Source organism: Alosa pseudoharengus, unplaced genomic scaffold (assembly GCF_046254945.1).
Source record: "Alosa pseudoharengus isolate Yale_2024_CS ecotype anadromous, Long Island Sound unplaced genomic scaffold, YU_APseudo_1.1 YU_APseudo_1.1_scf_7, whole genome shotgun sequence".
NCBI lineage: Eukaryota > Metazoa > Chordata > Actinopteri > Clupeiformes > Clupeidae > Alosa > Alosa pseudoharengus.
Genome location: NW_027468859.1, coordinates 41,515,615 through 41,527,721, shown reverse-complemented (window position 1 = coordinate 41,527,721; position 12,107 = coordinate 41,515,615). Strand labels below are relative to the sequence as shown.

Below are 12,107 nucleotides of genomic sequence, written 5' to 3'. Positions count from 1 at the left end.
ACACACACAAACAATAAGTACAAAAAAGATCAATTATGTAAAGAGAAAGCAGATTTACTATGTGCATCTTTGCAGTGGTAAGCGCTCTCTAAATGACGTTGCGTGCCGAGACAAGGAAGCAATCACACGTGGGTGCATACGTAAATTTGCATTCAATTGGTCTACCACGCCTACTCCTGCTGTTTTACAGAAATAGCCATGATTCCCCATCCCAAAAAGGACAACTTTACTTCATTGTTAGTCTATATCAAAAGCAGTTATTCACGCTATTTTCTGTGTCTTTTTTATTCCAACCGTGGGCACTTTGGAGCAGAACGTAAGTTACGCATGTAACTATGGATCTGTGAGACCGAGGGATGACCGTCACTACGGTCTAAAAAAGGAATGATCACCTTCGTTCTGCCTATCACCGAGACCATATGTCAACAAAGTCATGCCCATGACCTCCGGAAGCAGAACAACTCGAGCTTGTAAATAGCGGAGATTGCTCCCGGTTCAGTCTCCTACCTTGAGCGCCTCAGGATGGTCCGAGCGACAAGGATAGTGACGGTCATCCCTCGGTCTCACAGATCCATAGTTACATGCGTAACTTAAGATCTGTTTCGACCTCACTCTGACCGTCACTACGGTCTAAAAAAGGGATGACACATACCAAAAAAGTCGCGAGGAGCTCTAAGCTAACCATTAAAACCTCGCTCGGTCACGGACATGAGGGCAGTGTCGCCAACCGGAGCTGGGCGAGTGACGTCCACCCTATAAAACCTGGTAAAAGTGCAAGGCGTTGTCCATGAAGCCGCTGCACAGATATCGCTTGCTGGTACCCCCTTAAGGGCAGCCCAAGACGTAGCCATACTCCTGGTGGAGTGAGCCCTTGTACCCGAAGGGACTGGCATTCCCAGAGCCCGGTAGGCATGGGAAATAACCTCAACCAGCCAATGTGACAGCCGCTGTTTGGAAAGCGGCAGCCCCTGCTTCGCCGCTCCATAACAGACAAAAAGTTGAGTGTGTTCCCTCCTCAACGACTGTGTACGGGCCAGATAAGCTCTCAAAGCCCTGACTGGGCACAGAGTGAGCAACTTGTCGCGCTCTGCCTGTGAGGCAGAAGACGGCTGGAATTGGGTCAGCACCAGAACCTGGTTGATAGACTGCTGATTTAGAACCTTAGGCAGGAAGGCTGGATTAGGCCAAAGTGACACGCCAGTGCCCCCTGCCTGCCACCTCAGGCAGTCTTCGCTGACGGAGAGGGCGCACAGCTCCCCGACGCGCCTGGCTGAACAAAGAGCCAGGAGAAAGCAAGTTTTCAGAGACAACGATCGCAGATCTGCGTCTAAAATGGGCTCATACGGGCCTTCAGTAAGAGACATTAAAACAGTGGGCAAATCCCAGTTTGGTGCCCGCAAAGTGCGAACTGGACGCAACCGGCGGGCCCCTTTTAAAAACTGACCAATCAGTGGATGCCTACCCAAGGGCCTGTTATCCGCACCCTGGTGAAAGGCTGAAATGGCCGAGGCATAAACCTTCACAGTACTGACAGCCTTGCCTTGATCCAAATAGGACTGCAAGAAGCGCAAAACTTGAGGCACAGGGCAAACCGCTGGCTCAAGACCCAAGCTGGCACACCAATCCGAAAAGATCCTCCACCTGAGTGCATAGCAAGCTCTAGTAGAAGGAGCCCTGGCGTTGTTCAGAGTCTCCTGCACAGACTCAGCTAGCTGTTCAATGATGGACTCTGCAGGGGCCAAACCCACAGGCGCAGGGCACCTGGGTTCGGATGCCAGATCTGCCCGTCTGCTTGGGACAGAAGATCCGCCCAGCAGGGTAACTGCCATGGCTGACCCTGCAGGAGCCGGAGAAGGTCTGGGAACCAAGGCCTCGTCGGCCACCGTGGAGCAACCAGCAGAACTGTGTGTTGGCCCTCCCTGATCCTCTGCAGGACCTGAGGTACAAGAGGGGATGGAGGAAAAGCGTACAACAAGCCTGTCGGCCAGTCTTGTGACAGAGCATCCAGGCCCAAACTGCCTCCCTGTCCCACGAGAGTACCACTCTGGGCAGTGAGTCGTCTCCGCCGACGCAAACAGGTCCACTTGTGCAGTACCATACTGAGCCCAGACCTGGCTGACCACCTCTGGGTTCAATCTCCATTCCCCCGGGAGTGGCCCGGTCCTGGAGAGAATGTAGGCCGCCCTATTCTCCATGCTTGGAACGTGTGCTGCCCTCACTGAAGCCAGACGCGGCCATGCCCATGACAGCAACTCCTCCGCCACCTGGAGGCACCGCCGGGACCTCGTGCCGCCTTGGTGATTGACATGATACACCGCCGAGGTGCTGTCTGACCTCACCAGAACATGTTGGCTTCGCAACCCTGGCAAGAACCTCTGCAGGGTGAGATGGATAGCCTTCAGCTCGAGGACGTTGATGCGCTCTGACGTCCAGGAGGGCGGCCACACGCCCCTCGCTGACAGCCCTTCCCAGACAGCTCCCCAGCCTGTCAGAGAAGCGTCTGTCGAGATGACTTGCCTCTTGTGAGGAAGGCCCCCCAGTGGAACACCCTGGAGCAAGAACCTCCTGTCCCTCCAAGGACGCAGGGCTCGGATGCAAGCAGGAGACACCCGCAACTTCACATGCCTGTCGTCCCTCGGGTGGAGCTGAAAGGCATTGAACCAACACTGCAGGGGGCGTGCCTTCAGCAGGCCCAATGGCAGTACCGCAGCTGCCGCGGCCAGTAAGCCCAACAGCCTCTGGACTTTGTGGGCGGTGACCAGCCTGCCCAGCCGAAAGCCTGTCAGAGCCTCAGTCAAGCTGTCTGCCCTCCGTGGAGTGAGAGACGCCGTCATGTTGACTGAGTCGAGGAGGACACCAAGGAAGTCCGCCTGCTGGCGGGGCTGCAAGTTGCTTTTTTTCCAGTTGACCGTGAAACCCAGGGCCTGGATATGGGTCAGAATTGTGTTGGTGTCGTGCACCACCTGCACCTGAGATGGGGCACAAATTAGCCAGTCGTCCAAGTACGGTAGGATCTTTAGGCCCCGGACCTGGAGGGGGGCTAGCTCGGCTGCCACCACACGAGTAAAAATTCTGGGGGCCAGTGAAAGGCCAAATGGGAGGACCAGAAACTGGAACACCCTGCCTTGGAAGGCGAAGCGGAGGAAGGACCTGTGTGCTGGGCAGATAGGGACGTGGAAGTACGCGTCTTTTAGATCCAGATACGTAAACCACTCCCCTTCCTTGATGGAACGAATCACTATTCCAACGTGGACCATTTTGAATGGCAGCACTTTGAGGTACTGGTTCAAGGGCCTGAGGTCGAGGACCGGCCGGTAACCTCAGTCTTTTTTGGGCACAATAAAATATTTGGAATAAAACCCAGTGTGCTGTGCGTGCGGCGGTACTTCTGAGATGGCCCTTTTCAGAAGCAACTCCTGGACCTCCTTGACAAGCACGGAATTTAAAAGGGGGTCTTTCACAGACGTCATCTTGACCCCTGAAAATGTAGGGGGCCGCCGTCAAAACTGTAGGCGGTAACCGTGAGTCACCGTAGCCACAACCCAAGAGTCTGGCACAATCCCTTCCCAGGAGGTCCTGGACAGCTGGGAAGGGCAATCGACGGGCAGCCTTGGATCCCTAGGCAGGACCGCCACCGCGGCCTGCACCTCTGCCTGCGCCCCGTCGAGGTCTTCGCTGACCTCTGGGCCAGGGAGTTGGGGCGGAACTCTGGTCTGGTGCACGAAAGCGCCGGTCCCGTGGGGCAGCATAGTTGATACTTACCTGTGGTGTTCGGGCGGGCTGCCACCGCCCATACTTACCTGATGCTGCCCTTTGGGGAACCGGAGCCCGCCTGTGGCACACACGCTGACCAGTTTCTCTAGAAGCGCCAGCCTGTTCCACTCTGTCCAGCACCCCCTGGGAGTCTGGATGGAACACATGCCCAGGCACCACGGGGAGATCTAACAGGTCTGTCCTGATGGCATCAGGAAGAGAGGTTTGGGCAAGCCACACCTGTCTACGGCACAGCACGGCAGAGGCCATAGCACTCCCCACATCACGCGTCAGCTGGGAGTGGGCTGACAGTGCGGCATCCACCAGGGCCCTTGCATCATGGTCCTCCGGGCTCATAGTTTTTCGCAGAGCCGCCAGAGTGATAGCCAGGGCGTTGCCCATACGGGCTGCGCCAAGCAGTGAGTGATGAGACGGTCCGTCTTGGCACACTCCTTACGCGGGCAGCGTGGATTGGGAGATGCATTGGCAGGCCCCAGGGAAGTCCAGGCGGCGACGGACTGCTCGACCGGTGGCATATCCCCCAGCCCTGAGTCGGCCGGATAGGCAGCCTTCGCCAGCTGACGGCAACCTGGATTGAAATGGGGGCGCTGTAGCGACTTACCCCATGCCGTCCGCAGCACCTTCGTGTAATCCTCTGCTACGGGTATACAGGGTGGTGGGCTGCTGTGCGAGACGCCTTCCCAGACGCCCCCAAGGGAAGCCATGTCTGGTATAGGGGCCTGAAGACCCAGGATATTGGAGGCACTCAACACCCGTGACATCAAGGAGCCGACGGGGACCTCCCCTGGCACCGTGGATTCATCAGTTGGCTCCACCATGTCTGAATGTAGCTCATCCAGGAGGCCGTCCCCGTTTACGTCATCGATCGTAGAACGAGGGGCATGGAGCGACAGCACATCCACATCACCCAGATCAACATCCGCACCATGGCTCTCAAGCCTGGATGGGGAGAGACCTTCCTGGCCAGGGGGCAGAGAAGAGGATGACGTGCCCTGGAGACCCTCCAGCCTGACCATCCTCCTAGCCAGAGCCTGGAGAGCTGAGAGAATCTGAAGCGACTCCGTGCCATTACCCTCGGTCACGGCAGCTGGAGCCGAGCGCTTAGCAGGTCCAGGGACCTCCACCTAATCATGCCTGGAAGGGGACTCATGTTGCCATTCACGCTTGTGCGTATGCTTACGGCCATGCCTATGAGAGTGGGATGGTCGGTCGGGTAAGCGCCGCCTGTCCCGTCCACGCACGTTTACTGTAGTCTAAGAAAGCTAAATCCGGTTCCCAGAAAAGAAAAGAGAGGCAAGAAAGGGAGAAAAAAAGAAATGATGGAAAACAAGTGTTAACAGCCTTCTTTCCCAAGAAAGGTGAGCCCAATGTGAAAGCAATAGTCTACAAATGAAATGAACTCCTGAAGGTTACAAAACACTTCAATACCACCGCGAATCCGCGATTATCAGTGCTAAAACAGCATTAACACAAAATTAGATATAACATGATGCCTGATTTATAGCCTACCACAACATTTCAATAGCCTACTAATTCGAAAATTATTATGAGCTAATAGCTTAACTTAGTAGGCTCAATGTTATATAGGTTCATGAGGAAAGGCTGTCAAATTAGTAGCAAAGCTAACTTGTGAAACGCATCACACTCAGTTAGCTATAGATAGCTGTTCTCTCAGCCAAAAGTGTTCAATTTGTATAGATAGCTGTTCTCTCAGCCAAAAGTGTTTTCATTCATTTCATGTTCTAGCTTTTAAACATTCTTTAAACATAAGAAATTCAGTGAAGTCTTGGGTAATAAGATTATTTTCTGTTATACAGTAGGCCCTACATATAAGAGTTGTTAGATTAATTCAATGTGTGATTAGATGGTAGGCCTAGTTAGTTGTGAACCTCATGCTTCATGCTTACAGCCGGTGGTTAGTTGGTTGGGGGGGGGGCCATGGCCACCACTTGTGCATAGGGCCCAGAATTTGGTGCTACGCCCCTGTTATGTGGTCTTATTGGTTATTCATTCACATCAGACCTCCGTGCTAATTTTTAAAGAGCTTAATTCCATTTATACACTATTTGCTAAATGTACAAAAAGGATTGTCTGCCTACTACCATGGTTATTATTTTAATTGTGATAGCCTTATAATTATTAACATAGGACTAGGTACTCATTGTTTGCTTATTTTATTAGACGTTTGATGAATAGCCTACTGTAGTTGATTGAAAGTGGAGGGGCAAGTTTTCGAAGGTGTTTTCAACTATAATATAAAGGTATATCATACTATGTGCATCTTTGTAATGGAAAGCGCTTTTTTTTAATGACGTTGCGTGTCGAGACAAGGAAGCATTCACACGTGGGTGCATACGTAAATTTGCATTCAGTTGGTCTACCACGCCTACTCCTGCTGTTGTACAGAAATAGCCATGATTCCCCATTCCAAAAAGGACAACTTTACTTCATTGTTAGTCTATATCAAAAGCGGCTGTTCACTTTGTGAGAATGACGCTATTTTCCGCGTCTTTTTTATTCCAACCGTGAGTTCTTTGGGGCAGAAACGAGAACGCGCACACATCCTGAATTACTTACACCTGGCTTGACATAGTCGCTCCTACTGATCCTGGATTGGCATTAGTGAAATGAGTTGAGCTAGGATGACCAGACAACGCTATGTCAAACCTCGCTTTATCACTTATCTTGGATGTCTTAATTCTGCCTTTGTGAAATACCCCTCTGAGGGGTATTTCACAAAACCTAGATAAGGGATTAAGCTGGGATATCTTGGTTATCCTGGCTCAATTTATCCGTGATCCAGTTGCACAAAAGCGGGATAGGGGGCAGCAGGATATGTTATGGTATAAGTTACCATGGCGATTTATTCTTTGGAGCTAGCCTGCTCCAGACCAGGCTAAATTCCAGGATCTATTTAATCTCATCCCTTATCTCAGTCAGCAGTCACCACAAACGGAAACCAATAATTATTCCACTGTCCACTACACATTGTTATCACATATACCTAGACCCATTGTCATTATTTAAACGTTTGTGATCATTAATTAACTTTTACATACTCGCCATTCCCGACCTGTCATGCGACAATGTGACATCACGGGAGTGCCTAACCATTTCGCACGTGGTGGTCGCGGAACTAGTTGCAATATTCTCCTAAACAGAGGTGTTGCTGTTTGTTGCTGTTGTGAAAAGGCTATCGCTACCTACTTCACACCCTAGAAGAAGCAATGAAACCGCTAGTTGCCATGGTGAATCAGTGAATCTGTGATCGGTGGCGGGGTCTATTTGAGGGAGCCGTGAGCGCGCACTTATCCAGGATAGGTTTCACCTGGCTTGATGAATCCGTGTCTGCTCATCCTGGCTTGGTATTTGTGCAACCAATTAAGCCTGTACGCTCTTGTTTTGGATTCATTGAGCGCAGCTCAGTAACTTATCCCGGATGTCTTAATTCTGCTTTTGTGCAACGGACCCCAGGAACTCCCTGGTCTAAAGTCTGTGGCGCAAATGCAGATGCTATTTTAAGGGCGCATGCATGACCACAGGCCTGCATGAATGAATGCGTTGCACACCAATCTACAGACACCCCCGTGCACAGACGGAAACATTCAAAGCCTTGATAATATTTGTCCTTTTCCCGGTTTTGTTCGTGCATTGGTGACCTAAAAATTTAGTAGCCTATATAGTACAACATCTACATGCAATATCTTTACAACAACAACGCCTAATTATGACCTATTCATTTGGACAACTTTATACAGCCCTATAAATTGTTCCAATTTACCGTTGTGTATGGCTTTAAACATCGCGCGCGCTTTAACATCAGCCTAAGCATTATTCCAGCTGCGCTAACGTTTTAAGCACCATCATTTTGCCTACCTTGTTGTAGCCCATCCCTCCATCCTTTCGTTATTTTCAAAAAACGTTTTATATCCATGATGGCCTTGAAGTCTTGAGTTAGTGAATTAGCTTAAGTCAGCTTTTATGTGCTGTGAACCAGCAACCATAGATAGTACAAGAAAGTAGTATGGCTACAATTTCTGTAGTTGCTGACACCATTCATTGTTATTCTCTCTCCAGCTCAAACAAATGTTGTGCGTGCATTAAGTTGATGATACGTGTTTACAAACTCTACTTAACAGAAAATATTGTAAATAGCCTACTGTCATGCAGTTAATGGGATACTGTGCAGAGTTGAAAGTTAGGTCAACTTGGAAACTGTTTCTCGTTGTTGGTTGAGTTGCCTGAGGGTAAGGAGCCCTTGCTTGGCCGCCTGTGCTGCGCAACGCACACTTCACTCTTCTCATCTATAGCCTACATCGTAGTTCCCATTTCTGTAAACCATACATAATTTCAAAGACAAATATTACCACTCGAGGTAAATCAGTGTGGTGTCCATTAAGATGTGAAAAAATAGGCATAAATCTAGCGTACACATTTTCACGAATCACGGATGTGTTGATGATGACATAAATTAGGAAATATTAGAGGACTTAAGGAGACGTGATGTTGAATTGCATGCCGATGCCATTTAACCCAAATGCCCCAGCGGCAGCACGCCTATGTTAGATTACATTGTTGCAAAAATATCACCATGCATTCATGACCTCGTGATTCAATGAGAGTGATCCCAAAACATTGGAAAGTATGTCTTTGTGACAATTCTGCATTACATTTTGTCAAGAGGAAAAATCAATAGCTAACTGTTCCCAACTGAACAGTGATTATAGCGCTGTGAACGCTCCTGGCTGCGCCTGGCAAATACGGCACCATAATAGCAATCAGCTATGGAACAAGCGTGCCTGTTGTTAAAGGGAATGTGAGATGACGCTCTGATTGGTTTATTGCACGTTACGCCCAAACCACACCCATGATTAATGTAGCTACTTCAGACCACCCCATTTTAGATTTGCGTCAGGCGCAACAGTCAATTATCCCGCCGGTAAAATAGCGTCAGCGCCCAAGATCCGCCCACAAAGTCACTTGCGTTTTGCGCAAACACACTTCTGTTTCAGACCATTAAAATAGAGCCCACAGTGTGTTGAAACATGATACCGAGTGTGAACGTATGTCTCATAGCTCATCTAGGCTTGTCCCCTGCACTCAGAAATCTGGCTCTATCTGGCGCAGCAACTGGAATCCATGCATTTCCACAGAATTATTTTTGGAATCTGATCCCTTATCATACCTGTTCATTCGTACTCGTCGCTCAACTTATCGTGACTAAATTCAAGATGGCGGCGAACGGTAAACTTCCTGAAGGTACTGTCTGTATAAAGCGTCTTGTAAATAAACTACCAGTGCTTTTTCAAAGTTCTCAATGTCTCATTTTAAATGTCAAGGCCCTCGGAAGTCTACCAATGAAGTGTGGAGCTACTTTGAGCCTCGTAAATGGTGTAAAACAGTGATTTATTTGCATGGCTAGGCCGATGCCTGAGGCACCCCCATCGAAAAACTGTTGGTAGCATCGGCTAACTAGCGCCAGATTTCTGAGTGCAGGGGACAAGCCCAGATGAGCTATGAAACATACGTTCACACTCGGTATCATGTTTCAACACAATTTAGGTCAATATCACACCGGAATTTAGCCTGGGTTTTCCCATGCTGCCTTACGCGCGCGATTTTATTCAGGCTGCTAGGCAGCCTGGATTCTATGGACTTCGTTTTCACCTCAACAGAGGAACCAATCACAGAATGGAGGGAGGGCAGCAAGGCGATGACGACACACCGAAGCCGTTATGAGCTACGTACAGACGCATTTGATAGACATTCGTAGAGCCCAATAAACGGCTCTGGGCATTCGTAAATCAAGTTTCAAATACGAGAAAATGAATGTCTAGTTCCCAGACCCCATCTCAATGAGATGAGGTCTGACATTAGCCAGGCTAACCGGAATTAGCTTCTACTTGCCAATTATAAATTGAATAAGATCACTTCATTTTGAATGCCATTTGTGGTTTAAATGCCATTTGGAGAAAATCAATAGAAGTATTTTTTTTCAGATAGCTTGTTAGAATGTGCTGGTAGTGTTAAGCTACACTATGCACGCTAGCTCTTTGCTCCTTTTTTATGCTAACGCTAGCACTGAACTTTTAATTTTTCTGTATTTTTCCACCAGGCTCTTTTATGCATACATACATAGGCTTAAGTGCATGCTTAAGTATGCACTGGTTAGATGTCATTCTGTGAAAATCGATGCAAGTTATAGAATGACAAATATTAATGCTACATCATTGCAAGGCTAGCCTACTTGACGTGGTATCTTTCTGGACTCCCGCATTTACCCTGCATTCTCTTTAAAAACGCCTGCTGCATTGTCTTTATGTTCATGCATGTCAGAAAGATTGTGATTAACTTTGCACGAAAATCATGTGGATATATGTCAAACAAATGCCCATTTGCAGCATTGCTTGCAGCTATTTCTTGAGTAACAGATAATGGTCAGTTCACGTTTGCTGGAGAGGTTTATGTTAGGCTACTCTTGTCTAGAGTCTAGTGCAAACAGCATGGAGCTTTATAACAGCTATCACAGTTAACTTATAGGATATTGAGTTAATTTTGCGGTGATGGCTTGTTTGAGTGTGCTGGTAGTGTTAAGCTACACAACCATTATGCTACTGAACTCCGGGACAAACAACCTGTATCAGCTGTCTGTGTTTTTCCACAAAGCTATTATGCAACACCTTTTAACATTCACAAACAGTTTATGATAATGAGCGATTTGTTGCAACATCCCAATTTGTTGCATTGGCAGACGCTGTACAGTGATCTGACTTGTGTCTTAAAGATGGTGCCCATGATTTCAGTTGTCGGAACTCTCTCTATACGGCTCTGGTTCTAGCTGGCTCAGCCAAAGTTTATCAGATGGCGGCCTAACTTGGCTTACAAAATTATTGGCTGGCTGCGGCTGAAAATCTAAATGGCGGCGGCTTCGGGGTCTAGCCTACCTCATGCTGACTAAAGCAATAGGCTCATTCAACTTGCATTGTGTTGTCCATCATGAATTACGTTCAGCCAGATCTGCACACCTCTGCATTAAGTCAATTGAGCCTGTGTTTGTCTTTGATGCCTGCTCTGTACCCTATGGGTATTGAGATTTTCTGTGGACATTTTCTTTGCGTCCCTCCCTACCTGAGGCTTTCCATGTTTGTACATGATGGGAGGTCCCAGAACAGATCCATACCACCACATATAACTACACATGCAAAAAAAAAGAAAACACTATCATGCCATTTCTAAGATTTACACATATTATTTGCTTTTATAATCATGTTTGACCATGCAGAATTATGGATCTCCCCCTATTCATTTAGATAAGAGCCTGATTTTGTCCAGCTTCCCAGAGGAGTTAATAAGATAGCTTTAGGTAGGTATCTTGTTAATTTTAGACCTAAACTTCTTACAGTTCCATGTTAAATAAGCATAGGATACTCTTCTGAATGTAAATGTAAGTAATAACACACAAGCAGACAATGAATTGAATAGGCCTAGTGATCATGAGTGCAAGAAAAACTAATCTCTATTGAACTCACCTTTCGCAGGAGACTACAGATTCTCTCTATATTCCGGAGCCTTTCACGCTGAAAATAAGGAGCAAACAGAGTAAAAGTTAAATATCCCATGATCAGATTTAGAGTCTGGAAGTCAACCAGAAACTTGTACTTTTTAGTGTTAGCATTTTAACACTTTCTGGTTCCCCCCAAAAATCCTTATTGTAAAATAAATGGGGTTTTTTTTTGCAAATGTTATGTGACCAAAAAATTGGCAGTAGAAAACCTAGGCATTCAGTTAGGTGAGTTAAAATGCATTTATCATTTGATATTTTGTAACAAACTGTTGTCTGGTATACATAACAATTTTGCTACCAATCCATTAATCCATGGTTACATATAACTTTTTACTCACTCCTCTTGGCTTCTCGTGTAACTTGCTATACAGCCATAGTGATTAAAACTTCTGATTTATACTATCCAACAGAGTGTAGTTACCATTCCTTCTGTAATCGACATGTGAGTTTACTGCGGGATTGTTGTAAGAAAACTTTTGATCCTTGATCGGTAAAGCTAACTATGGTTAGCTTCTGCTCGCCTTGTGGCACATCTAGCTAAGAGACACAGTCTAATGTTTTTTTAAAGTAAGTATATATACTCTTTTGATCCTGTGAGGGAAATTTGGTCTCTGCATTTATCCCAATCCGTGAATTAGTGAAGCACACTCAGCACACAGTAAACACACAGTGAGGTGAAGCACTCACTAATTCCGGCGCAGTGAGCTGCCTGCAACAACTCGGGGAGCAGTGAGGGGTTAGGTGCCTTGCTCAAGGGCACTTCAGCTGT

The 12,107-nt window shown here is 47.5% G+C and overlaps 1 protein-coding gene across 1 annotated transcript in view; it reads right to left on the bottom strand.

Annotated features, from left to right (window-relative positions):
• cnih3 (cornichon family AMPA receptor auxiliary protein 3) overlaps window positions 1-12,107 on the bottom strand; it is a 173,135-nt gene that overhangs the window by 91,031 nt on the left and 69,997 nt on the right. Inside the window, exon 3 of the mRNA XM_076272584.1 lies at window positions 11,304-11,351. Within this exon, the coding sequence (XP_076128699.1) occupies window positions 11,304-11,351 (48 nt within the window). The remainder of the gene's footprint in view (window positions 1-11,303; window positions 11,352-12,107) is intronic.